General features: G+C 42.2%; 1 protein-coding gene across 1 annotated transcript in view; it reads left to right on the plus strand.

Moving 5' to 3' along the window:
- Nucleotides 1-192: 192 nt before the first annotated feature.
- The window catches only part of KNTC1 (kinetochore associated 1), a 31510-nt gene continuing 6233 nt past the window's right edge, over nt 193-25469 (plus strand). The window contains exons 1-52 of the mRNA XM_027878660.1: nt 193-218; nt 740-877; nt 979-1102; nt 1482-1597; nt 1910-1982; nt 2186-2263; nt 2765-2799; nt 3004-3114; nt 4016-4109; nt 4437-4489; nt 4777-4889; nt 5400-5454; nt 6299-6397; nt 6987-7030; nt 7139-7204; nt 7309-7384; nt 7801-7926; nt 8013-8102; nt 8655-8720; nt 9213-9274; nt 9625-9736; nt 10428-10571; nt 10809-10865; nt 10956-11057; nt 11202-11318; nt 11651-11794; nt 12055-12153; nt 12595-12698; nt 12809-12914; nt 13281-13415; nt 13831-13950; nt 14478-14547; nt 14618-14685; nt 15212-15504; nt 16098-16270; nt 16378-16475; nt 17258-17399; nt 17699-17755; nt 18242-18405; nt 18631-18735; nt 19347-19475; nt 20124-20240; nt 20598-20707; nt 20921-21131; nt 21812-21901; nt 22184-22355; nt 22753-22811; nt 22945-23161; nt 23701-23774; nt 24517-24727; nt 24808-24917; nt 25280-25320. Of these exons, the coding sequence (XP_027734461.1) occupies nt 746-877; nt 979-1102; nt 1482-1597; nt 1910-1982; nt 2186-2263; nt 2765-2799; nt 3004-3114; nt 4016-4109; nt 4437-4489; nt 4777-4889; nt 5400-5454; nt 6299-6397; nt 6987-7030; nt 7139-7204; nt 7309-7384; nt 7801-7926; nt 8013-8102; nt 8655-8720; nt 9213-9274; nt 9625-9736; nt 10428-10571; nt 10809-10865; nt 10956-11057; nt 11202-11318; nt 11651-11794; nt 12055-12153; nt 12595-12698; nt 12809-12914; nt 13281-13415; nt 13831-13950; nt 14478-14547; nt 14618-14685; nt 15212-15504; nt 16098-16270; nt 16378-16475; nt 17258-17399; nt 17699-17755; nt 18242-18405; nt 18631-18735; nt 19347-19475; nt 20124-20240; nt 20598-20707; nt 20921-21131; nt 21812-21901; nt 22184-22355; nt 22753-22811; nt 22945-23161; nt 23701-23774; nt 24517-24727; nt 24808-24917; nt 25280-25320 (5564 nt within the window). The 5' untranslated portion in view covers nt 193-218; nt 740-745. The remainder of the gene's footprint in view (nt 219-739; nt 878-978; nt 1103-1481; nt 1598-1909; nt 1983-2185; nt 2264-2764; nt 2800-3003; nt 3115-4015; nt 4110-4436; nt 4490-4776; nt 4890-5399; nt 5455-6298; nt 6398-6986; nt 7031-7138; nt 7205-7308; nt 7385-7800; nt 7927-8012; nt 8103-8654; nt 8721-9212; nt 9275-9624; nt 9737-10427; nt 10572-10808; nt 10866-10955; nt 11058-11201; nt 11319-11650; nt 11795-12054; nt 12154-12594; nt 12699-12808; nt 12915-13280; nt 13416-13830; nt 13951-14477; nt 14548-14617; nt 14686-15211; nt 15505-16097; nt 16271-16377; nt 16476-17257; nt 17400-17698; nt 17756-18241; nt 18406-18630; nt 18736-19346; nt 19476-20123; nt 20241-20597; nt 20708-20920; nt 21132-21811; nt 21902-22183; nt 22356-22752; nt 22812-22944; nt 23162-23700; nt 23775-24516; nt 24728-24807; nt 24918-25279; nt 25321-25469) is intronic.

Genomic DNA, 25469 nt, shown 5'->3' on the forward strand with positions numbered 1-25469 from the left:
AGGGGCGGGGGAGCCGCAGTGCCTTGTGGGCCGGGGAGGAGCGGGCGGGATCGCGTTCGAGGGTGGTTTGGCCGCCGCCGCTTCCCGTAGCGGCAGTGCCGGCTCCCGCCAAATTGAAACCTGAGGGAGTGGCCGGGGGGGCACCGTGAGGGGTCGGGGGGCACTGAGGGGTCACCGGTGAGGGAACGGGGACCACTGAGGGCACGGGGGGGTCACCGGTGAGGAGATCGGGGGGCACTGAGGGCACGGGGCATTGACCGGTGAGGGGATCGGGGACACGGGGGATCACCGGTGAGGAGATCGGGGTCTCTGGGGGCATGGGGGCCCTGTAGTCAGAGGATGGGGAATCCCTGAGGGCAGGGCGTCCCGAAGGGCAGGGATGGTGGTCTGAGGATGGAGGGTCCCTGTGTGCAGAGGGTGAGGGTCCCTGAGGGCGGAGGTTTGTCACCGATGAGTGGATGGGGGTCCCTGTGAGTGGGGGTCTCCACGACGTGGCAGGGAGGGCTCTGGTCCTGAATTTACCTCCCAAAACCTGTTCTCACCAAGCTGCCTCCAGCCGGGCTGGGATCCACACTGTTCAAAGTCTATTCTAAACACACAGTTCACCCTGCTGAGGCTCGTGCTGCCCTTTCCCCTGCACGGTGTCACCGGGCAGTAATGAAATCACTGATTTGTCTGTGATCATGTAACTCTCCAAGGCTGTCTACTCTGCAACACTTTCCCTCAATGTTTCTCCCAGGGCAAGATGTGGAATGACATCGAGCTCCTGCTCAGCGATGACACAGGGAGCGTGCAGCTCCCCGTGGGTTTGGGACAGGAATGTGGCACCGCCTTGTACCAGGTGGATACACTGCTGCAGATCACATCTTCAGAAAAGGTACAACCCACCCGAACCGCGCTTTTATTTTCCTTAATAATCACCAGAACCTCTTTGTGGTGTTTTCTGGAGCGTTACTGTAACACCCTGTCCCTTCCCAGGTCTCTGTTAACCCTCAGCTCCAGGGGTGCAGCTCGAGGGACGGCAGCGTGGTGGTTGTTGCTGACAGATCGGTGGCACTGCTGGACAGCACCAGGCTGTCCCTTCTGCTCCACGTTCAGTTTGGTAGGTTCATCCCTCTGGAATTCCGCTGGAAATGAAAACTGGCTTTGAAAACGCCTATTTGTTTGTGTAGGAAAACACAGCAAGTGTCTTGCATGTCTAACTAGCCCATAAAAGGAGATATTATAGTAACTACCTTGGTAATAAAAATTTCTGCTTCCCAACACACTGAACTAGGTATTTCCAAACAATTTAATTAGAATGCTTCCTAACTTTTCATTGAACTTGGAATAATGGATACCAAACCCACTCCCTGTATCCCCTTTTCTGTACTTCCTTTAATCTGGGACACTGGATTGTCCATTTCCTGTGTTTCAAGTGTGAATGTCTATTCATAAACCCCAAATCTTTATATCTGACATTTTGCCATGGAACTTTCCAGATACTAACGTGGATGTGGTTGGAATGTGTCAAGAAAAACAATTCCTTGTGGTTGGTGAGAGAAGTGGCAATTTCCATCTTATTCACATTCCATCCAAACAAACCTTGCTGACCAAGGTACAGCAACTTCTGTGTTTGATTTTGTTGAAAATCTTTTGTTTTCAGACTTTCTTCAGGTTTTTCTTCCAATCTTTCTTCCAAATGTCCAAGTATAAACATTCCTGTGTTTTGAACACACATTCTATTCAAACATTAAAAGGGGCACTTTTCTTCCCATGAGTAATGAAGAAGGAAAAAATATTTAGGAATTGCTTGTATGAACAAGAACCAGTCCTTCATGTAGGAAAAAAAAGTTTAAATTTTGAGCTGATGATCAATATTTTAATTAAAAAAAATAGGATAATAGTCTTTATGCTCTTCCTATTTTAGATTTTGGTTGAAAATTCTTCAAGGGAAAAGGCTTACTTAAACCTCTTTATTGTAAAAGATCATGCAGATGCAGGTAAGAATTGGATGACTTTTTTTTTCTCCCTTATCTAAATTCTTGTGATTTTGTTCCCCTTTTACACCTCTCAGGGAAAGAGACTGCAAAACAAATAACACAGGAAATCACAAAGAAAAGTACATTTAAAAACAAGTAGTCTCTTTCCTTACCCTTCAATATTTAAATCTGAAATATTTGTGTTGGATCTTTTTATTTTTTAGGTGTTTATCACATGTTCATTCTCACAAGCAATGGATGTTTCTGCATCCTGTGTCTCCCACTTGCTAAAACACAGGAAGGTAGGATGAGTTACAAACCACCTGGGATGTCATTGGGACAGGGAGAGCTGTGTTATAAAAGCTTTTTTATAAAACCTTTTCCACACCATTTCTGATGGGAATAAATTGCTGAGCTGGGATTTTCGGTGTCATCTTAGTTTGTCTTTTAAGGGGGAACTGAGACACAGCTAACTCTGGAATAAAATTATTTCGGTATTTTCCCCAGTAACTCTTTTATCTTATCTCTGGGTCACTGCTTTAGAGAGCAGGATTTGAAGCCATAATCTTAACTGTGCTTAAGATTATTGGGAATCATTTCAATTTTTCCATGCTCTATAAGTACAGTTATTAGTTAATTCTCTGTAACTCAATACAGACACTGCCCAAGATCCTGGGTGAAGTTTTTCTCAGCTTAGTCAGGTTAGGGCTATGATGTTTCCCATATGATGTTTAGTGGCTTTTTTAAATTTTGAAAAAGTTTATTTAACACTGATTTTATTATTTTTTTTTCCTATTATCCAGCAATTGAGAAGATGGACATGACCACAGCAAAGAAAGTAAGAAATACCTGCAAACTGGTACCTTGTTCTAAGTGCAGGGTTTGGGACAAAACTTTGCACCTTTCATTGACTATTTACCAGTTTATTATTCCAGCCCATAGTTGTGATTGACACAGAAATAAGCTCAAGGTTTTTATCCACTGATGGCATAAACAGCTTCTTTTCTTCCCCTTTTGTCCCCTTCACCCCCCATCCCCCAAGTTACAAGGAGAGATAAAGTCAACCTTCATTTCCACGGAGCAGCATCACGACCTGGGCTGTCAGAGCTTTGTGCTCAGCAACACAGTGGGCAGGATCCATCTGATCATTGGGGTAAGAGCTCAGGGAGTGTTTGCAACACTCCTTGTGTCAGCAGTCAGGGTGTTTCTTTGATCTGCCCCAAAATTCATCTTTAGCTGCTTAAAAAAGACCATCAGCTTTTGGCACCGAGACCCTTCTGCCTTTCATTTTCCTCGCTGTAAATTGAAGTTCTCGGCTGTGCAGCCTGTCTGTGGGCTTTGCTCTCCTAAGGAATTAAGTTGTCATTTCAGAAATCACTTTGTTAGGATGGATGAGGGGGAAATATTTTCACCCTGGTGGCATGAGCTCAGTAAATAACTCCTTCCTGCTCTACTCAATGGGCCATTTCCAGCCTCACCTTTGAGGCAAAGCCAGAGCTGGAAAGGATCTTTCAATCAGCTTCACATTCAACAAAGCCTTGCTAAAATAACCAGGTCTGATTTAGCAAAGCTTTTTGAGCGTAAGTTAAGTACAGGAAAACTAATAAAAAAATTAAAGTACAGGCATATGTTGAAATGTTATTTTGGACCAGAAACAAGTTTATTTTTTGAAGCTTGTTGGATTCAATGGGATTTTTCTCAGTGGGTCCAGGGTAATTTCATTCAGCTTTTATGTTCTGTAAGAATGGAAAGTGGAGGGTTTGAACTATTGTTTTTTAAAAGAGCCATAAACTGCTGATTGTAACAATCACTGGAATAAAATCAGAGGCACAGAGTATGCTGAGTTGGGAGGGACCCACAGGGATCATGGAGTCCAACCCTTACCTCGAGAGGAGAAAGGAAAAAGATTAAACTAAAAAATAACAAAATTAATGTATTTTTTCTGAACATCAGCATAGGAGTAAGGTTTGCTTTGCAGCTTTCCAAGTTAAAGAGCAATTGCCAAGGTCAAATATCTACTGCAGGACCCCATTTTCCTTTGCCTTCACTCACAGGGTAGAGGAGATCACGTGCTCTCCAAGTGGGAGGTGGACACTACCAATGCTCTGGTGTCTCTGCAGAGTTTTGCTGATTCAAGTCTGATCAAAGGTAAAAAGGTTTTTTTCATTTTATAGGCAAGTGTAGAATTCACATTTAATTGCTGAAAATATCAATTTCCAGTTATGTCACTGTTTTTAGTAAATGCACATTCACCAAAGAGAACAATTCCTATAAAGGAACGACCAAAACGTGCCTCGAAATCCCAGAGACACAAAAATCACAATTCTCTTTGAGCTAAACCCTGCACAGCCCTGGGAAATTCCATGAGCTTAAACATCCGTGGGCTTCCAGTAGTTTTATGTTTGAATATGTTTTGGTTTCAAATACATTGCCCAAGAAAAATAACAAATGTGTGTGACTGTTGTTACTTTTCAGGTGCTGCAAAACTTCAAGTCCTTGACAATCTGCTGTTTGTTTTAGATACAGAGGTGTGTGCAACGATTTTGTTTAGTCTTTGTTTTACAATGTTCTTGAACCAGCTTCTAAACATATTTTTTAAGGTAAAAATGGCTTTAAAATAGTGTTTCTACAACATAAAGATGATTATATTTACAGAGTATCCTGATCTTCCTGTTTGTTTTTTTATTCCACTCCTGTTCATTATTTAAGTTCAGGAATATATTAACATTTTGCTCAAAAAGTAAAAAAAGTCTTCTCTGAGGAAAATCTGAAATCATACCTGTTTTGTTTTTTTGTTTTTTTTTTTTTAATGCAGAACATCTTAAGCATCTGGGATGTTTATTCGCTTACTCTGATTTGGGATTGGCCTTCAATCTGTATCGAGGAATTTCTTCTCACTACAGAATCAGATCCTGCTCAGGCCATGTGGTGAGTGGAGAGTCCCAGCACCAGTTCTGGAAAGGGGAAGGTTGTCTGGAGTTACAGGAAATGTGCCATAAATGTTTGGTTTTCTGGGGCAACAAATTTTTAGCAACCTCTGCTGAAATTTTTCTGGTCAGCAGGACAAAATAGTTGGACTGGAGGTATCCTCAGCTTTGTGTTGTAGAAAAGAAAACTCGGTGCTTTTAAGCTTTTTCTTGTCAGTTTTCTTGCCAGTTAAGATCAGAAAACGAGACTCTTGGCTCTTCCTATTGCTCTGTGCCAGTTTGAAACAAGAAGAATCAGATCTATTTGAAAAGCTTCAAATATCAGAAGATAAATACATGACCTGTACATGCTACACCACCTATTTTTGGGTGCACTGCAGCATTTTTAAATGTACATGTGTCCATGGGACACTGCATTTCCCAAAACTCAGAAACAAGAATATTTCCTGCTTTTACCATGAGATTCATACAGCATATTTTGCTTTTTTTCCCTCTCTTTCTCCTTCTGTAGGGAAGGGCTTGCCAACCTTAAACTGATTGTCATGACAGTACCAGATAACCAACAGGTAGGAGCTCTTTACAAATCTCTTTATAACCTGTTTATCTGTCTTTTATTCTCGTCCTCAAGTGTTGTGCAATTGCTCCCAGGACACAAAAAAAAAAAAAGGGGGGGAGGAGATGAATGGTTAAATATTGAGAGTACACAGAATTCTCAGGAGCTTGAAGTGCCACCTGAAAGGTGACCATCTATATTTTAGGGATATAGAGTGAGGGCTGTTGGGATTTGAGCAGGGCAAGCTGTCCAGCTGTTTGGAATTTTTTTTTTTTAATGGATTATTTGGGGTTTATTTGTTTGGGAGTTTTTTTAATGGTGAGTTGATAAGGAAGAGCAGCAAAAAGTTTACTCTTGTTTTATACACTGGGAGACTTGGTAGGTGCAGGTTACCCAGGACAGCCACAACTCACAGCTGAGATGGGGAGAAGAGATTGATTTTCAATCCTTGCAGGGACACAAAATACTCTGCTGAGTCCAAACTTAACAGGGGCAAAAAGCTCAGCAGCTTGAACCTTGTCTTACCTGCCAAAGCCAGGCTGGGTTTTTACACTTCTAAACTCTCTCTCTTGTCTCCCTTCCCCCCAGGCCTGGGGGAAAAGTGATTTTCAGTCTTCACCAACATTTTTTTTACCTTAAATTAAACCTGTCTGATTATACATAAGAGAGAGAGAGAGAACTTCATCAAACTTTCTCAAACTGGAGATCTGCCTCCCATAAAAACTTACCAAAATAGTCTTCCCTCTAACTCCAGCAGAATTCAGAAATGATTCTGCAAACCTCCCTCTGTCACCAGGGTAAGAAAAGAAAATAATTCTGACTTCTTTGTTTGTTTTCTCCTTTTTTTTTTAATATAGATGAGAAGTCTGAAGGTTTTTGCCTTGCCCACTATGCAACTGCTGTATTCTCTGGAAGTATCTGCTGTTTCATGCCTTGTTCAAAGTGGGATTTGCACAGTAGGTTTAGATGATTTTCTTTTTGTTCTTCAAATAAAAATCATTCTCCTAATACACAGAAATATTGAAGAAGGCACCATGTTATTCTTGTTAGATTAGAATAAACTTGTGCTAGAAAAGATGCAAGAACTATACAGAGAAAAGTTTAAGTGATGTCCTCAAAGGATGGGGAAAAATGCAGTATTTTATAGCAAAATACAGTATTATATAGCAAAATACAGTTTTATATAGCAAAATACAGTATTATATAGCAAAATGAACAGTTTAAATTTAAGCCCAGGCCTGCTGCAATGTTTGACTGTACTGTCAGTTGTTCTTGCTGCTTTTACAGCTGAGAACTGTGTGAAATTTTAAGCTCTCTTAGCACAGAAAAATGCTCAGGATTCATTGGAGATGTATTTCAGTTCAGATGAGAGAATTCCTTCTTTTACTGTTTAAAAAGCTTCCTTCAAAAGACCTTTAGAAAAACCCAACAAAATCACCTGGGAGAGAAGCAGCAGTTTGGTTCTAGATTGAGAAACACTCAATTCACACCATTGGTGCCTGATTTCCTTCCCCACCTCATGACTTCCCTTCCTGCATCTTCCAGGACACAATTTACTTCTTGGAAGGAATTCGGGAAAAGCATCAGATGTAAGATAAGATTTTGTTTCTTACTAGATCATTATTGTGTGAAAATGGCAGATGATTAACTGTGAACCAACCCTGAGTGGCAGTAACCTCCTTCCCTCTTGTCCCCAGGGCCTCTCAAGATCCAGTTTCCATAGTTGTGATGAGGAGTTTAACTGAAGCCTTGCCAGAAAATAGGTACTGTTTGCTGGGAAATCCTATTTTATGACCTTTTTTTTTTAAAAAAAACCCAACTTTGGTACTTCTACTGGAGTGGTTTGACTTCACTTTCTCACCCCCAGGCTGAGTCGCTTGTTGCACAAACGTAAATTCACTGAGGCAGAGAACTTTGCTCTTCAGTTTGGACTGGATGTGGAGGTAAATTGCTCAATGAGAAAAAAACATTTTAATAATTAATTAATTAATTAATTAGTAAGGTTCTTGCTCTATAACCCAACAGAAAAATATTAAAAACATTACAAATACATAAAATCTGACTTTACTACACAACTCAAAAAGTAATTCCAAATTAGCTGACTGTGAGGTGAACTATGTTTTTATTGACAATAACAAGGAGAAGTGGTGCAGAAATACATCTTCTGACCAAAATAACAGCTGCTGCACCAGGACAAGGCACTTTTGTCCCTTTAGGTTGCAGGAAACTGTTGCTAAAAAAAGAAAAAAAAAAAAACAACAGGAAAAGGAAAGTGAACAAAAGTGTAGAGTTTTCAGTTGAGGATGCCTGCTTAAAACTTAATTGCATCAAACTGAAACTGTTTATTTTTTTTTAACAGCTCGTGTACCAGGTGAAAGCAAACATTATTTTAGAGAAAATGGCTTCAGCTTCTGCTGGGAGTTACAGTCAGGAAGCCTGGCTGGACCTGGTGAAAGAAGCCAAAGAAAATCTGCAAAAAATTCAGGTTTGGTTTAATTTCTCTTCCTCTACCGAGTAATTCGAATTCTAAAGGATCTTGGGATTCACTTCAGTTGTTTCTCGTGCCAACAGGACAGGCAGTTTGTGGTGAATTATTGCATCAACGCCCCGTGGCCTCTGTATGAGAGCACTCAGGAGATGTTGAACTACGCCAAAGTCAGAGTAAGGGGCTTTATTTCTTGGAATTGCTGATTATCCCTGATTCCTGTTCCATCCTTCTGTGCCACTTGAGAGGGGGACAGAGCATCACTCAAAAAGTAAAATGCATTATATATTCTTTGCTACCAAACCTTGTTCTTACTGTTGCCCAAGGACAAAAAAATGACAGTCTTATTTTTGCATCAGAAAGCAGGTTCTCATTTTGAAGAGCAGCCTTTTTAAGTGCCTTTAAAATATTCATTTTCAAACTGAAGCTTAAAATAGGCCACCTTCGTTGTTATTTTAGCCTTTCCTGCCTTATCAAACAGGATCAGAGGGATGCACATTGTCTGTCTGACCCTCCATTCATGCAGAAATCCACTCAGATTGGGTTGGACCAGGTTAGACCCCAATCTAACATTAATAAAAGAGAGTTTAAATAAAAATAAAAAAGAGAGTTAAAAATAAAGACCTCAGTGTGCAGAAGCACCAAGATTTCCTTCGTGTCTCTCGAACTGCTGGTTCTGTCTGGCAGGTTGTGAGCTGTCAGCCAAACCCCTCCTGTATTTGTTTCAGATCCTGAAGAAGGATGAAAGAAGCTCAGTTCCATCCTCTGATGGGGCTCCAGTGTCCATAACCGAGGTGAGGACAAACTTCCTGCACCTGCAGCATCAGAGGAACTGTTACAATGTAGAGTTTTAAAAACTGTTTGCTCTCGAACTCCTAAAAAGTCTGAACAAGATCATATTCTATAGCCTGAAAGTGAACCACAGTGATGACAGATTCAGAAATGAGCCATTCCTTCAGTCATAGAAAGACACAGTTTCAGATGCTCCATAAATTGAAGGCAGAACCTTCCTTAAAGTGCTGTTGGGTGTTAAATTCTGTTCCTTTTTTAATCCTGTTGGAAACTGGACAGGCCTCACCTGCCTTCAAAGCCAATGAGTGTGAAGTGTTACACAACTGAAATGTTTGATTAATGCTTCATTAAGAAACTCACAAATAGAATCACCTGAAACTCTTGCAAAGTCTTTCTTTTCCTCCGTTTTTCCTCTTTGTGATGGTTCTTCTAACCCTGCAATATCACTTTTTGGTAAGTCCCAAACTGACCTTCAATCTCTTGTGTGCACTCAGGTACTGAGAGCTCAGGCAAGGCTCACAACGTTCTATGGAGCTTTTGGACCAGAGAAATTCAGGTTTGTTTGTTAAGGTTGAAAGCAGATTTAATCCTACTGGTTAAATATGTGCCACTGAACCGAAATTTGAATAAAGGAAACTTTAAACCCTTCCTTTATTGCCTGAACTTTCCCACCCTGTGCTGTGGGGAAGGAAGAATGAAGAGAGGTTGTGTCATCCTATATGTTGAAACCCTAAATTATCTCTTGCACTTGCACTTGAATAGATTTTTTAATTCAGTGTATATAGAGAGGAATTATTTTACACACAATCTGTTGTCTCTTACAGCACATAACACTGGGCAGAAAAGCTTTGAATTTATATTTATATATTGACATATAATCGAGTTTCTTTCCACTCTCCTTTCCAGTGGCATTGCTTGGACAGAGTTCCTGAACAACACGGACGTGTTCAGGACCATCATCTGTGAGCTGCAGGAGGGACAATTCTCCTGTGCTCAGTACCTGTGGCTCAGGCACCAGGTGAGATGGCACAGACACCTCTGGAATTTGTGGGTGTTAAAGCTCCTCCCTTCTCCAGCCTGATTTCACAGCCACACCAACACTCCTGAGGAGTGTTGGTGTGGCTGTGAAATCAGGCTGGAGAAAGGCAAAGTCTGTGGCAGAGTCTCACCTATCACCACACTGCTCACCTGCATCTTTAGGGTCTGAACTTATTAATTTAGGACTAAAATGCTCTTTCTGATGTCAGAATGCATATCAGTAGGTCTTAAGGATGATAGTTCTTGGGGCTTGTAATCATCCATTTACTATCCTGCTTAGCAGAGCTCTCAGAATCTTTCGTGGACATTTCCTGCCCACCTTCAAATCCTTCAAAAAACAACCCCCAGTGACTCCTCACTCTGAGTGCCACCTTCAGAGCTGGGGGCTGCTGGTAGAATTTGAAATGTAGGAATTGGAGGTCCCTGTCTGTTGTTTTCTTAATAAGACAGAGCTCTAGAACAAGGGCTAAAGGAACAGGACACTAATTTGCAAAGAAATTGCTTTTATTAGGTCTTTTTTTAAGAAGACCAAGCTCTACTTTTTCTGATCAGGGCTGGTTTTTTTTTAATTCCTGTCAATGTTTTTCTCTTTGTACTTGGGAAATAATTTCTAAAGTGCCAGATAAACATCTACTCCATCTGTCTGTCATTGTTCTGTTTCAATATTTCAGGCAGATTTTGAAAACAGCTTTGATGAGAAAATGCTGAAGGACTTGCTCGGTGCCATCCCTTTCACTGTTCCTTTGCATGAACTGTGTTTGTGGCTTAAAAACGTTGTGATCCCCTTCTCAAGGAGAGTTGTGCCCAGTGGACAGGTGAGACTCACTGAATTAATGCAAAATGTCGTTTTCTCAGGCCAAGACAATTTTTGAGTCCAACCTACAGGTTGATTCTTGAATGTCAGGCCCTCGATCTCCTGTCTTTGAAAGAGATTCTATTCCCTACTCTTTGTATCTCGAATGATTTCTTTGAAAAGACATTTCTAAGGGCAATTTTTGCTTTGATAAAGAGCATCACTCTGCTTATATCTGTATTTTGGGGTTTTTTTTTAGAAAATATTAGCCAAGTGGCTGGAACAAGGTGCTCGAAACCTGGAGTTAACTGACAAGGTGAGTCACTGCAGACACTCTGCATGTCTTGGATTTCCATCTATTTCCATATGGGCAATAGAGGTTGCTCATGTCAATTATTTTGGACAGGCAAATTGGCCAGAAAATGGACTTCAAATGGCGGAGATTTTTTTCATGAGCAAAAATCAAGGTGAAGTGGGACTGACAATTCTTGGCCACTCAACTGCTTTGGTAAGAAATGCAACAAATGTAAGAATTAGCTGAGAGAAAGGAAGGAACCAAGTTCCAATTTTCTTGTATTTAAAGATTAACAGAATGTTTATGACACCTTTCAATAGTCTTGTAATGTACCACTACCTCTAAACACTCTTTCAGAGATGTGGGGACTGCGAAGAGATCCAGAGGTTAAAGAAGCTGGTAAATGATTTACAAGAATTGATCAATCTGTACAGAAAATACAACTGCAGGCTGGCACTCTCTGATTTTGAAAAGGTAATTCTACAGACACTTCCAAAAGTTAAGAACAAATTTTCCTTCAGCTCTGGATGTAAAGAGAATGTGACAAGATACTGTGAGAAGGTGGGGCTCAAACTCCAGGGCCTGCAGTTCATTACAAAAGAGCAAGGAGCAACAGAGAAATTAATATACAACTGACCAAGAAGGGGCTTGGTTAAAGAAGGTTTTATTGGAGATAAAGAGGGTTGTTGGCTCTTTAAAACACTCAGTGGATTTCAGTGGCCTCTGGATGTGAATTATTCAGCAGAGGTGCAAAGGCTCAGCAGGTGTGGGATGTTCTGACGTGGCATTGTTCTGTTGCTGCCCAGGAAAACGCCAGCACCATCGTGTTCCGCATGGTCGATAGAATCTTGGCCCCAGAGCTCGTCCCATCCATTTTGGAGAAGTTCATCAAACCCTACCTGTGTGAACACAACCTCCAAAAGGATGAACTTCTTCTGCAGTACATAAAGGTACCCAGATTTTCCTCCTTTGGAAGAAGCTGGCCCACCATGAGGGAGCAGAGAACAAACCCTGGGACCATTTCTGTTGACCCTTGAATTCTCAAACCAGCTTTGAGATCAGCTTATTCCTGTCAGTGACCTTAATGACAGCAACTGTTTCAGTGGGAGGCCAGAAAAGATACAAAGGGAATTAGCCAAATCTGTCCCTCAATGTCCAGGAAACAGTTTTGTTCTAAGATAACTCTACTAATCTTTCTTTGTATCTGCAGGATTTGCTGGAACGTTGTCGGACACGATCCATCTCAGTGTTTGAAACTGCCTGGGAGGCAAAGGCCATTGCTGTCATTGGCTGCATCTCTGACACAGATGTAAGTCTATTTTATAAAGAGGCATCAAGTGACTGCAAAACATCAGTTCAGACTGAAACATCAATTTCACATGAGCATCTGGGTACATTTTTACAGGAGTGCTATGAGGGGACACCACTGTGCTGTCCTTTTATTCTGTTTTAGTCATCCCCCAGGTGATGTTCTTTGAGAATTAAATTGCACTTTTGATGTCATCACATGGAAAACTCACTGACTTTAACATGGAGAAAAATCAAGCTCCACAGTGCTGGAAATGACTGTGAGCATTTTGTAATCTAAGTTGACACCTCATGTTTGGACACTGAATGTCCTTTATGCAGGTGGAGATCGGGCAAGGAAATAAAACCCTTGCCTAAAGGAATCAGCCACACGTGAACAACAGCCCAGGAGATTTGAAACTGCTTTGATTTGAAAAGGAGGCTGTTTGTGTTCCTTTTCCAGCTGAAGTTTGATGCAGTTCTGCAGCTCATGGACAGTGCCACAGTGCCATGGAGTGCAGCAGTGGAGCAGCTGGTGAAACAGCACTTGGAGATGAATCATGGCAAGTAAGAAACATCACAGGCTACACTGGGATGGGGAAACACCGTGTCTGTGATGTAGTGGGATGGTTAAACCACAGAGCAAAGACATTCAGAAGAGTCTGATTTGTCCCCAGAGTGAAGTTACTGCAGGACAGTTACAGGCTGATGGAGATGAAGAAGCTGTTGAGAGCCTATGGGATAAGGGACACCAATCTTCTAAGGGACAATGAGATGATCATGGTGAGTCCCTGTGGCTTCAGGCCTGGTTTGTCCCAGGGAACAGGACTTGGTGGTTTTTTTACTTTGTTATTTTTGTAACATCTCCCCTTCATCAGGAGAAAAGTGGAGTATTTCTGGAGAAGTTCCTTGGCATGCTGAGGAGCCAGATGAATATTCAGAGCTCCCAGGTTAATCCCCTCCCCAAGCCCAGTTTTGTCCCAGTCACACTTCACTCGGCTTTTCTCCAGATGAAAGTTTGAAGCTTCCAAGTAACTTGCTTGGTGTGAGCTGTGCAGTCCCAAGGGGAAGAAGCATTGTGGATAAACTCACTCCTTTGATATCCTATACTCCAAGAAACTCAAATCCAGACCTGTTTTCTTCTTGCAGATGCTTGTGAGATACATTCTGAAACAAGATACCCCCACCTGTTTGGAGGATGCCTTGAAGATTGTGGAAGCGTATGCACTGCCCACTGGGGAGCTCTACTTCCTGAGGATGATGGACCTGATTGACAGAGAAAGGGTATGGAAATGCTTCTTGTCAGGTGATTCTGGAATTTGGAGACAGTGACACCTGTTTACAGAACAGTTGTGTTGCTTCCTCAGATCTTAAAAGCACTTTATATATATTTTTTAATTAAAATTCTAGTAATTCTACACCTCACTGCCTTTACTCAATGTTGAAAAGGAGTCCTTTGTCAGAGTTTCATCCTTCATTTGTGGCAGAAAAGGACGAAAGTTGTGACCTACAATACACCAGACAAGTTTGGAATTGAAGTCTCTGCATATTTTCGCACACTGGTTTTGCTTACAATGGTTGCATCATAACCAACTGGGTATCAGAGCAAGGACATCCACATGACTGAGCTTCCCCAAAACCAAATACCCATTTCTCTGGCTTATTTCTGATTGAATTTTGTTTGGTTTTGTCCCTGCAGGGAGAGGAATCTCTGACTTTGCTGAAGTCTCTGACTCCTGCTGAAGCTGAGGAAGTTGCAGAGAGATTGACCATATGGGCAAAACTGGTGTTGAAGAACAAAACAGATGATCCTGAGGAGGTACCAAGTCTTTCATGCAGTAAAGAAGTTTTTCTAAATCCTATTCTTGCTCAGAGGCTTAAAAAGAGGCAGGGGATGCAAATGGAAAAACTATCTTTGGAAAAAATGGAAAAAAAAGGGATGAACTGCTGCTGCTCTGAGCAAGGGCTTGGACTGGGGGAGCTCCTGAAGTTTTTGGGAACAGTCACTTTGGGGAGTTATTCTGGGCAAGGCAAGGCCAAAGAAAGGCAGAAGGGTGGATGTATCTCCAAAGCCCTGTGAGAGGAACAGACTGTGTGGGGCAAATCCATAATTACACCTGGGAAGTATTTACTGTTTCTTTAAAGGATTCATATTTGCAATAACTTGCTGTTCCCTTGCTTTTCAGCTGGTTGTATCTTAGATTTGACAACTGTTGCTGCAGGTGTTTGCAGAGTATTCCAAAGTGTCTTAACAGAGTTGAAGCCTGAGGGTCACACTCTGCTCCCAGCAACATTTTGACCAAAAATACAAACCCCAAAGCCATTAAACCTCTTCCTTTCCTGCAGCAAAAAGCACAAATGTTCATGACCAAGACCCTCGTGGAAGTCCTAAAATGCCAGCTCAGCACTCAAAAAGGTACAAGTTTATCACCTCCCATGCTGTTTGGAAGTGGAATCAGGGAGTAATTGGTTTTCTCCTCCAACAGACAATCCCGTGAAGGAACATGAACACGAAGCAAACCTGAAGATGTTTGAGGCACTTGCCACCCTGCAGGTGGGTAATTGATACCTTCAAAGCACTTTTGATTTACTGTGGTTATTCCACAGTAAATGTACCTAATTTACAACCTACATGCAAAGGTGGGGTTTAGAATTGACTTCAAAGAGATTCCAAGGCTCCTCCACCAATTTAAGCAGTGCCTGGGAAAGCTCCCAATTAGAACTCAGTTATCTGTTTGAACCAAAAATTTAGACACTCTCCCAAAGTCTTAGTTGGTAACACTGCAAAGATTTCATGTTAGAGTGCTGTAATATTTTATTAAGATCTTAGTTTGGTAGGTAAACTTATATTATTTAATACAGTATTTGGGGTTTTCATTCAGGATTTTTAATTTTACTTCTCTACTGCATGACAGAATCCTCTATTACATAAATCAGTAGTTGATAGAAACCAGTAAAACCAACTTTGTACTGAAATATTCCTCTAATGAAACAGGTCATAAAAATTTAATAAAAAAGAAGACCTCAAGCTTTTTAAAGGAATTGCTGGGAATACAAATATATCGTTGTTGTTGTTGCAGGAATATTTTGACATCTTTCTCTCAGCTGAAGAATTCAGCAGCCCTGCCCTGATGTCTGAGCTGCTGGAGCAGCACATAAACGCTCATGAAAGTGCCAGATCTGCCTCCAAGAGCAGAAAAGTGCAGGCTGGGAACTGTAAATTGGGAGAGGGCAGAGCCAAGAGCCCTCCCAGCGAGCTCAGGTTGTACCGCCTGGCTTTGCTCCTGCAGGTGCCACGGCACCAACTGGCACAAAAACTGGCCTGGAGAGCTCTGGATGCTGGGAAAGTTGAAGTTGCTGTAAAAATGTGCAGGTAAAACTGCAGAGGTTTTCAAGATCCTCAGTTTTAAGGGGCTTTCCTGAACTGTTTCTGATCCTTTGCAGAATCAAGTGCAGAGCAAAGGAAAGGGTTTTCTGTTTTACTCCTTTTTCCTAAAAATGGGGGTTTGAGCACCATGCTTGTTGTTTGGAGGCAACACTGAGTGTGGAATTAAACCACTGCCTCTGAAAGTTGCCACTGCTTTTTACCATGACATGATTGCTCAGTGAAAAGATTCCCTCCACTTTTATAGGGTAAGGCCAAATATTAACTAACCATTGTGAGAGTTGTTGGCTGAGCAGAAGGAAACGATGACCCCCTGACTGCACACACCATGGAATGGGTTTTAGTTGGGCTCTGCCTCATGCTTAAGTTGTCACTTCATTTAAACTTCCTGCCTCCTCCCCCCAGAAGAGATCCAAGTGTTAAATATATTTTTATTATTAGTGTGGTTTATGTGTTTCAGCATCTCTAAGGTAACTTAGTGAGTGAGCTACAAGGGAATTAATTAAATAATCAGAACAGAATGTGGCCTTCAGTAAAAGCCCACTGGGATTGTTTTTTAATATCCTTTTCTTTTTTACCAGGGAGTCCTATGAAAACCACTGTAATGAAGAAACAGGGAAGCTCCTGTTTTCAGTGGCTCAGAGGCTTTGCCACATGCTGGGAGCTGATGTTCCAATGATCCTTCCCACTGCCGTGAATCTGCCAGCAGTGATCCACGAGCTGGCCTGCCAGGCAGCCACTGTGTGCAGTGCAGGTAGTTACTGTCACCTTTTCTTTGGGAAAGAAGTGCTGCAGAATTGTTTCCTCTTCACAGGATGTGGGAACCTTCTGTCCATGCTGAGGAACTTCATGTTTTTACAGATCTGCTGTTGGATTGTCTGGAGCTCTGTCAGTACACTTTGATTGCCAAGGACATCTACGGGCAGTGCCAAATAGACAACGAGGGATTTACAGCAAAGGTATTTTCTGCACCCTCCACTCCAGGTGTTTTTTTCCCTCCCATTTCGCCAGCAAGATTTAATCAGAAAGCAAACAACAGCAACAAATCCACACAGGGCCCTACAAAGAAAAACTTCCTCAAATATGAATGTGTTCAGCTTAAAGAGGGCTGTGGGACAAGCACAAGTAGCATTTCCCACTTCATAAATCCTGCTGAAAACAGGAGTGGTTTTACTGAACTGCTGCAGGAGAGCTGACCTGAAAGAGCGGCAGGGAGGGCTTGATTTTTAAATACATGCATTATGCGAAGACACTGCCAAAAGTTTTGTAAAAATTAAGATGATCAAGTCCTTGAGCAGCATCTTTGTCTCTGGTTTAGGTCAAGCACTGCTTTAGGCTTTAGGCTGCTGGAGATGAATGTGCTCTTACAGCTGGAGTGGAGCAGAGCTGGGCACTGTTTGTGCACAGAATGTGGCTCTTCTAAAAAATGATCCATTGGAAAAATGTTTGCTTATAATACTTGGCCAAGAACATTGATGAAAGCCTCCATTAAATTAATTAAGAAAGCATTTGGGCTGTACAGCTGAAGAACTGCAACATGAGAGAGAAATGGGGCCACTCAAGGCAGGAAATGTGTTTATTGCTCCTGGCCTTTCAACAAAAGCAGGAGAGTAAAACCCATTTTCCAACAGAAGGTTGTGTGTTCTATTCCTGCATTCCAAACCTCGCAATGCTCAGCTTGTTGATAGACTTATTAACTCTTCTTTCTGGTGAGTTTACTTTTGACAATGTTCTTATTTAGACACCACCTTTTGGAGGAGATAAAGATCCCTATGAAGAGTGGACCTCTGGTGACTTCTTTACTGAAGATGGGATAGTCCTTGATGCACAGACCACGATGCCAGTCACATATGAATTTATTTCTTCTGTCCTGCCTCTCTGTGGTAAACTTGCTCTCCTGAACACAGAGTCTGTATTTCTTACTGACTTTTATCCAGAAATGTAAATAATTCTGTGGAAATTATCACCTCAGAAATCTTAGTTAGACAAACTCACAGAAGAGCAGGGGGGTGTAGAATGGAAAGATAACTTCGGATTTTGCTCTGGCTCAGGAAAAATCTGAGTGACAAATGCCTGAATTCATTTTCTGCTCTGTCCCTGTAGGATTTTCCAGGTCTTGCCAGACTTGCCAGTGTTTGCTGAGATCCTGGCACAGAGCTGATGTTCTTTGTCTGTCTTGCAGAGGACAAGGTGTACCCCCTGGAGTCCACCAGCCTGGCAAACCGTGCCTTTGCTGAAGGTATCACAGAGCTCTTTGGGTTAGAAGGGACCTTCCAAATCCCTTCATTCCAATCCCTGATGGCACTGACAGTGCAAAGCAGACACTGGAAAACATGAGGTTTAAAATCAACCTCCACAAGCATGATTAGCTCATAGTGTTTTTTTTTAATAGGTGCCTAAATGTTCATTTAAAGCCTTATTTTTGTTCTGCGCAGGAAACACCAGTTTGGTGGTAATTCCTGCCATTCCACCCTGGGATTTTGAGCATGTTACAGCCTGTGAGCTGGCATCATCGAAGCCTGTCGAAGATGACTTCTGGTCAAAAACTTCTGGGTTTTGAACTAAAATAAGAGTCACTATTAAATCTAAAGCCCTGAAATTTCAAAGGGAACTCGAGCTGATCCCGTGTCACAAATTTAATGAGGCACCAGAAAAAAACAGGAATTCCAAGAACAACGTGGTTAATATAAACATCCTCATTATTTTCTGGGGTTGTTTTTGACAGGCCAGAACCTCCTGCTGGCAGTTGGAGCTCCCCTGAGTGCAGCAGTGCAGACCCTGCTGGAGTGCAGTCAGTGTGAGCTGGCCCTGAGGCTCACGCTCTGTGCCCTGGGGTCCTGCCTCCAGCACGGCACTTCCAACACCATGGACCTGGCCCTGAGTGAAAAGGTGGGTGAGGAGAATATTCAAGAAACATTCCTCAGTTCAATAGCACTTGCAAACAGAAATCCTTCTTCTGTCTAGAAGAAATCTTTGCAAGACCTTAAATAAATCAGCAAACACAATCACCAGAGTACCTATTATTACTGTAGTGACTGCCATGCTGTAAATGACAGGAGAGGTTGAAGGCTTAGGATTTATTTGTAATTACGTGCTGGCTTTTTTTTCTGATAGCTGTACAGTGTCAACACTCTTGCTGAGACCAAGAGCTTCCTCCTGGCTATGAAAGAAAAGTGTTCTTCAGTCATCAGAACCACTACCCTGACCTTACTGCACAAGGTGAGAGTGCTCTGGGAAGGGTGAGAGGGAGCCCCATGGAATCATTTGGGTTGGAAAAAACCCTTAAACTGCCAAGTTCACACTAAACCACCTCCCTGAGCACCTAAACATGCTCTGAACACCTCTAGAGTGGTGGCTGCCCCTCCCTGGCTGTGTGGATTGAGCCTCTTGCTCTGCTTCAAAGGTACAGTGGGAGCCTCAACTTTGGGGGATCCTGTAGAGTCCTAAATTATAATAAATTATGAATTATAATAATGGCCTTTTTGATCTGTGGGTGCATTGTCTCCTTTTAAATTCTGTGTTAATTTTACATTTGTAGACTTCTTTTCTAGTTGGGGTGAGTTTTTAGAAAGCTCTCTGCTAAATCTCCAATCTACCATCTTCTAAGGCACTTCAGACTGAGGGAACTTCCTTTCAGTCTGGCTCCAGGACATTTTGATTTTAAAGTTCTAAAACCTGAAATACATTTTCTATTCTTTTTTTTCCCCCCTCTAACTTAAAGGCCCAACACACCCCTAAATCACAAAGTACTTTCTGTGTTAACTTTAAAGAAAAGAGACCTATTCCAATAAATTTCCCAGAGTTTATCATTTATTTTCCTTAAACCACAGGTGTTCAACTGCCGTGCCATCGACCAGAACCTGGCCCTGGGTTACTGCACAGTCCTGCCCAAGGAGGAGATGTTCAAGAAACTGTGGGATGTCATAAACAACACCTGGCAAAACTACAGAAAAGTTCTGGTAAACTCCCAAATCCTTGTGATCCCTTCAGCAAACAGAGAATGTTGAGGAGTTTCTTTGTAAAAACCCACCAACCCCCTCGTGTGGTGGGGCAGGAGCTGCTCATGACTAATAGTCACAGGCTGGGCACAGGCAGTTGCTGTCAATACTTCACGTGATTTTTAAGCCCCTGCATTGGGTTTTTTACCTCATCAGGACTCATCCCAAAGCTTGGAAACATTTATTTCAGTCCCATCACATTTTATATATCCACGTTATATTTGGGATAAGTTCTGACAGCAGTTGTCAAGAATGGAATTAATGAATAAAAATATTGAAATGTAGAGGCAGGTGGGAAGTAAAGCATCAAGAAATGGGGAGGGAGAGTGATGTAAATTTGGAGAAAATATGTCCAAAAAGTAGCTTTTGTATTAGTTTCTACAACATTAAGAAAACATGTTGGAGAAAGTGAATTTTAAAGTAGCTTTGAACTACCAGCTCAGGAGGTGGGAGAGCCCTGTCACCTTCTGTGAGGTTTGTTCTCATTTTACACAGTTGTGTGATCATCTACGAATTGTTTGAAACTCCTGTAAGGATTTAGACCTTAGGATTCTTAATTTTCAGATGATTTCTTGCACTTGTATTCACTTCCCTTCTCACTCCTTTCAGGCAGTAGCTCTGGTTGGAGCACAACTCGCTGACCAATATGGGGAAACCAAAGAAAAGGAAAAATTCCAAGAGTTGGTCACTGATGCAGAATGGGGTCTCCAGCTTGGCAAATTTGGTGTAAGATTGATTTTATTTATTTATTTATTGGAGGGGTTTATTAACTAATCAGTTAATAATGTCAGTATAGACAGATTTCACATTCAAATGTAGGCACAGTGGGGATTTTGGTTTTAATTTTTCAATCTGCTTAAATAAACCTCTCAAACTGCAGGGCAATAATTGAGGGGGGTATAAAAGAGATTTGGAGATTTGAAGTGTTATTTGGCCCAGGGAACAGTCAGCAAATTCACTGCTCTTCCCTGCTCTGAAAGGGGCTGGGCTGAAACCAAAGAAAAGGTTCCCTGGGTAAGGAATTAGTCCTGATTTGTCTAAAAGACTTTTTGAGAAGAAGATAAATTGTTCCTTTATCTACAGATTTCTTTTGAGACTGTATTCAGACAACCATCACTGAGGAAGAAGGAACTCATCAGAATGCTGGTCCAAAACCCAGAAGTAGACACAGATCTCATCTTAAACTACTGCAGGTACTGATTCTGTTAAATTATCTGTACTCAATTATTGCTGCCCCAATAACCACAACCACTGACAGCGATTTTAGCTCCAATAAACCCTAATTAATAAAATCACTCAGAACACACCTCCTGGTCTTGCATTACTGTATTCCTGAGCAAAACCAAAGCTCAGAGAGAAAATATCCTGCTTTTTTTTTTTATTATTTTTATTTTTATTTTCCCTAGCACTTTCCAGCTGGACAGTGATGCTGCCCTGCAGCTTTGCATCGAAACCCTCCTGCTCCAAAACACCAGCACGACTCAGGGGCCAGAGGATCCTGCAGAGCACAAGGAAAAACAACCTCATTGCACACTTCTGGCCAGAGCCCTGCAGATCACTCCTCTGCTCAGCAGCACCAAAGCCCTGGTCACAAACCTCACTGGCATCTTGTACCAGGTAAAAAAAAAAAAATAATAATAATAATTTAAAAAAAGGCAAAGCAAAAAAAAACCCGACACACATCAAAGAATCCCTGGAATCTGCACTCCAAGTGCTGCGTGTCAGCTGAATGGCAGATGAAGAATTCCTCAGGAATTTTGGAAAGGTTGTGGTTTTTCCCAAATTTTCCTAAAGCAGGGTTAAAGTTTGGGGTTTCTGCTTCTCCATCAAAAAAAAATACAGCAACAGATTTAATTTGCACTAAAGGCAGGTGGAGTCTTATCTCCCCACTTCCCTTTAAAAAACTACCACAAAACAAGCAAACAAAAAAAGAAAGTTCTAAGTATCAAAATTCCACTTTAAAAACAGGTGGGGAGGGAAAAATAATTATATGTTGGGGTTTGGGTTTGTATTTTGGGGAGGTTTTTTTGTGACTTTTTTGGAGTTTGTTTTTTTTTCCCCCTCACTTGTTTGGTGTTTCTGCAATATCCTGATAGTTTTTTTAGGGTTCAGGGCTATGAAGTGGAAATCTTTTTGTTCCAAAGGATTATGTCACGATGCTTTTATTGCCACTGAAGGAACAGTATTGAGGCTACAACAGCTGGGGGGAAAATGGGAAAATCTCCTCACCTGTGTGTTTTCATGAAGACAAATCATGCAAGGCCTATGATAAAATAAAACCCCTTGTTTTTGAACAGCTGGATCCTTATGACTATGAAACCATCGAGATTGTGCTGAGGGTGATCCAAAACGCTGATGAGAAGAACACCAGCATCCAGCTCAGCCAGGTATGGCCCCAGTGGCACTGGCACCTTGCCAGGGCAGCTCTGCTCTATTTATCACCTGTTTATTTATTCAGCACTGTTAAAATGCAGGGAATTATTCTCTGTACTCAGCTCTCCCTCAGGAAACAGAATTCCAGAAAGTCATCTCAAAAAAAACAAAACAAAAAAACAAAACACATATTTCACCAGCTCTACCCCCAGAAATTGCTCCTGGGACTTTGATTTGTTTATTTTTCTTTTTTTTTATTATTTTTTTCTTTTTTCTTTTTTTTTTTCTATTCCTAGGCTTTGAGCCTCCTCAAACACCTGGGATCTTATCAAAGAACTTCTCCCCCTGTGGAGCTGGAACACCAGTATGTTTTGGAGCAGGTGAATCCCTTGTCTCCAGCTGCTCACACCAGGCTGCCCTTCCACCTGCTGTTCTTCAGAACCGCCCAGTGCTTCTGGAACATCATATGTAGGTTCAGTGGGTTTTTATGGTTAGATATACAAATATATTTATATATATAAAAAATTCCCCTTCTCTGCCATCTGACTACTTTAAATTTGTACAGTATATGTTGAATATTAAGTGTAATTGTTAACAAAGCACCTGTGCTCCCAAATTGCCACCCAGTGGAGTTAAGGTGATAGAAACAATGCAGAATTCATCCTCAAATTCTTTCTCAGGACCTCTCAAAGACCAAGGGAATCCACATATCCCACTTCCCTGCCCAGTGTGGATGATGAAGATCATTTTCCTTCTCTCCCAAAGGAGGTCCCCATTTACCAATAAACTAGAAGTGCTTCATTCCACAGAGAAAGCTGCAAGTGGACTGGGACACTTTCACAGGCAACTCTGTCCCTCCTTTCAGGTCCAGAGCTCAGTGAGGAATCTGTGCCAACCCTCCTGCTGATTGCCAAACTAATGAAGGTAAAGTGGCATCTTGAAAGAATTTATTTCAAAATCATTGTCCCCCCACCCAAAAAAGGAGCTTTCATCTCTCTTTGGCACAATTTTGGCCTCACCAGGGAAGTTCTGCCAGCTCTTAATCCCCTTTTCCCAGGTTTCCCTGGACAGCTTCCACATGTCTGCAGCTCGATACGTCTTCAAGAAAAACCTGAAACCGAAAATCCTGGAAATGAGGAGCAGCGGCTGCCCCTCGGTGGTGACCAAGGACACCATCAGAACCGTGCAGACCATCCAGTCCTACCTGCTGGCCATTGCCAACCCCCAGTGGGCCGTGGCCATCGCCCTCAAGATTGCCCAGGAATTCCCAGCAGGTGAGGGAATGGGACGGGGGAGGAGCAGGAGGAGAAGAGACGAGACGAGCGTGGCACTGAACACGTGGCCGGTGTCGAGCAGTGACCCCAGCCAGCCTGGAGATTCCAAATGAATTCATCTCCTACTCCAGTTTTCTATCACAGTATCACTATCGGATCCTTTTTTCTCTCTTTGTAGAATCCCTGAATGGTTTGGGTTGGAAGGGACCTTAAAAACCATCTCATCCCACCCCCTGCCCTGGGCAGCGACACTCCCACCAGACCAGGTTGCTCCAAGCCCTGTCCAACCTGGCCTGGTTTTCCTGCTTTAAAGTTTCTGCACGTTCAAACCATCTCCAGACAAATTTTCCCCCAAAAGCAAACATTTCAGCCCAGTTTAAGCTGCCTTCTCTATTATCTGAACCCAAAGAGCTTCCCTAACATTTTAAACAGCTTCTAATTGGAATTCTTTGAACTAAACTGGATCTGGTGTGCACTGTGGGAAGGATTCATGAAAACTTAATTTATTTACTTCTTTTTTTTTTTTCTCCTTGAAAAAGGTCCTGACCATATCCAGGCACTGAAATTCTGCCTCTATTTGGCTGACAAGTGGCTGAAGGACACCCCAGCTGAGGTACTGGCAAACAGGGCTGTTGTATAATTAAGTAGTTGTGGTAGGATTTGGATTTTTGGTGGTTGGGATAGCGTGGTGTGTAAATTGTACCATAACCAACCCTGATATGGGAAGTACTTTTAGGGAAGTGACCCCCCAGGAGAACTCTTTCTGTTCTAGAACATTCTCCTCTTCACAACCTTGGAGGTTGGATAAAAAAATAGAGTCTTAAGGAGGAATAATTTGTTCTTTCCTCTGTTTCTGTGCATTTTCTTGCTGCAGGAGAGTGAGTTGGAATCTGTTCCAGCTGTTGGATCAATAACATGATTAATTTTACTCTGAGTTCCAGGATTCTTTTGCTCTTTGCAGTGTTCTATATAAGGAAAGGCTGCTTTGACTCAATTTTCAAGCTCATTTTCACCTGGCTGGGAGGGAAAGGTGAAGAAGAATCTCAGCCCTGAGTACAAATATCAACCTTTGGAGTTGCTGAGACACAATGAACTCTAAACGGTTCTCTGTTCAGATAAAACTGTGATAAAATTCAGCTGTAATTAATCTTTTCCCTTCTCCATTTTGCCTCAGAACATCCTCATTTTACACACTTATTTTACTTGGCTTTTTCACAACTCACCTTTGCCATTTGTTCCAAGATACCTTTCCCAGCAGAGCAGAAAGCCCAGACGATTTCTCTTGTACGTTTTTCTCTCGTGCTTTTGGGCACAAGAGGCTGTTCCCTGGCAATCTGGGAGGTGTTTTTCTGCAGGATGAGGCCCGGGAGAAGGCAGAGGCGCTGCAGAAGAAGCTGAACGTGCAGTACAAACGAGCGGCCACCGAGAACGCGCTGATAATTCACCACCTGCACTCCGGGGAGCAGCTGAAGTGTGTGGGGAAACCAGCCCAGCTGATTGTGTCCCTGTATGAACACCCCAGCATTGAGCAGAGGTTCCAAAACCCCACGGGCAGGGATTATCCAGGTGAGGATCCATCAGCCGGCTGCGAAGAGGAGCTCTGTAAAGAGTGCTCGGGAATCCACCGGCTCTGCCTCTCCCTGCAGATATCCACAGGGCAGCCGAGGAGATAGCTGAGATCAATAACCTGGACATGAACAAAATTCGGGATAAACTGCTGGAGAAGTGGCTGTGTCCAAGCACACCCCCCTCAGAGGTAAGTCACTACAGGAGGTTTACAGGCCACTCACACAAAATACGGATTTTTTTTTTTTTTTTCACAACTCAGGTTGTTTGGCAGAATTTGCCTTTAGAAGCCATGAAGCTATTTGAGATTTCAGTCCCTTTGTGACACTGCCCAGAAATGTCTCTGGTGAGACAGACTCGAAATGCTTCCCTTGCTCTCTGCACAGAGATTAAAACCTGACTTTGGTGCTGCTAAAAGGTTGGTGTGTCCAGCCTAAAGCAGTGGTAAATACATCAGCCCCATCAGAGAGACTGTAGGCTTGAAGCAGGGATATGACCAAGCTATTTATCCAAACAATGCAGAAAACTCCCAACTTTCACTTCTTTTCACAGAAAACTCATGAAATCTTTGGGGAGGATGAAGAAATCCGAAGGTGAGTTGTCTCACATGGTGAATTATTTTTAACTTGCAAGCTAAAAATAGCTTTGTCAAGAACCCTTGGTAGGTTGTGTGTGATTCAGAACTCACTGCTCTTATTTTTACCTTCTGGTGACATCAGTTTTGAACCATCACATACCTATT

The sequence above is a fragment of the Empidonax traillii genome, unplaced genomic scaffold (assembly GCF_003031625.1).
Source record: "Empidonax traillii isolate 1590-97213 ecotype Southwest subspecies unplaced genomic scaffold, ASM303162v1 scaffold43:size1863611, whole genome shotgun sequence".
NCBI lineage: Eukaryota > Metazoa > Chordata > Aves > Passeriformes > Tyrannidae > Empidonax > Empidonax traillii.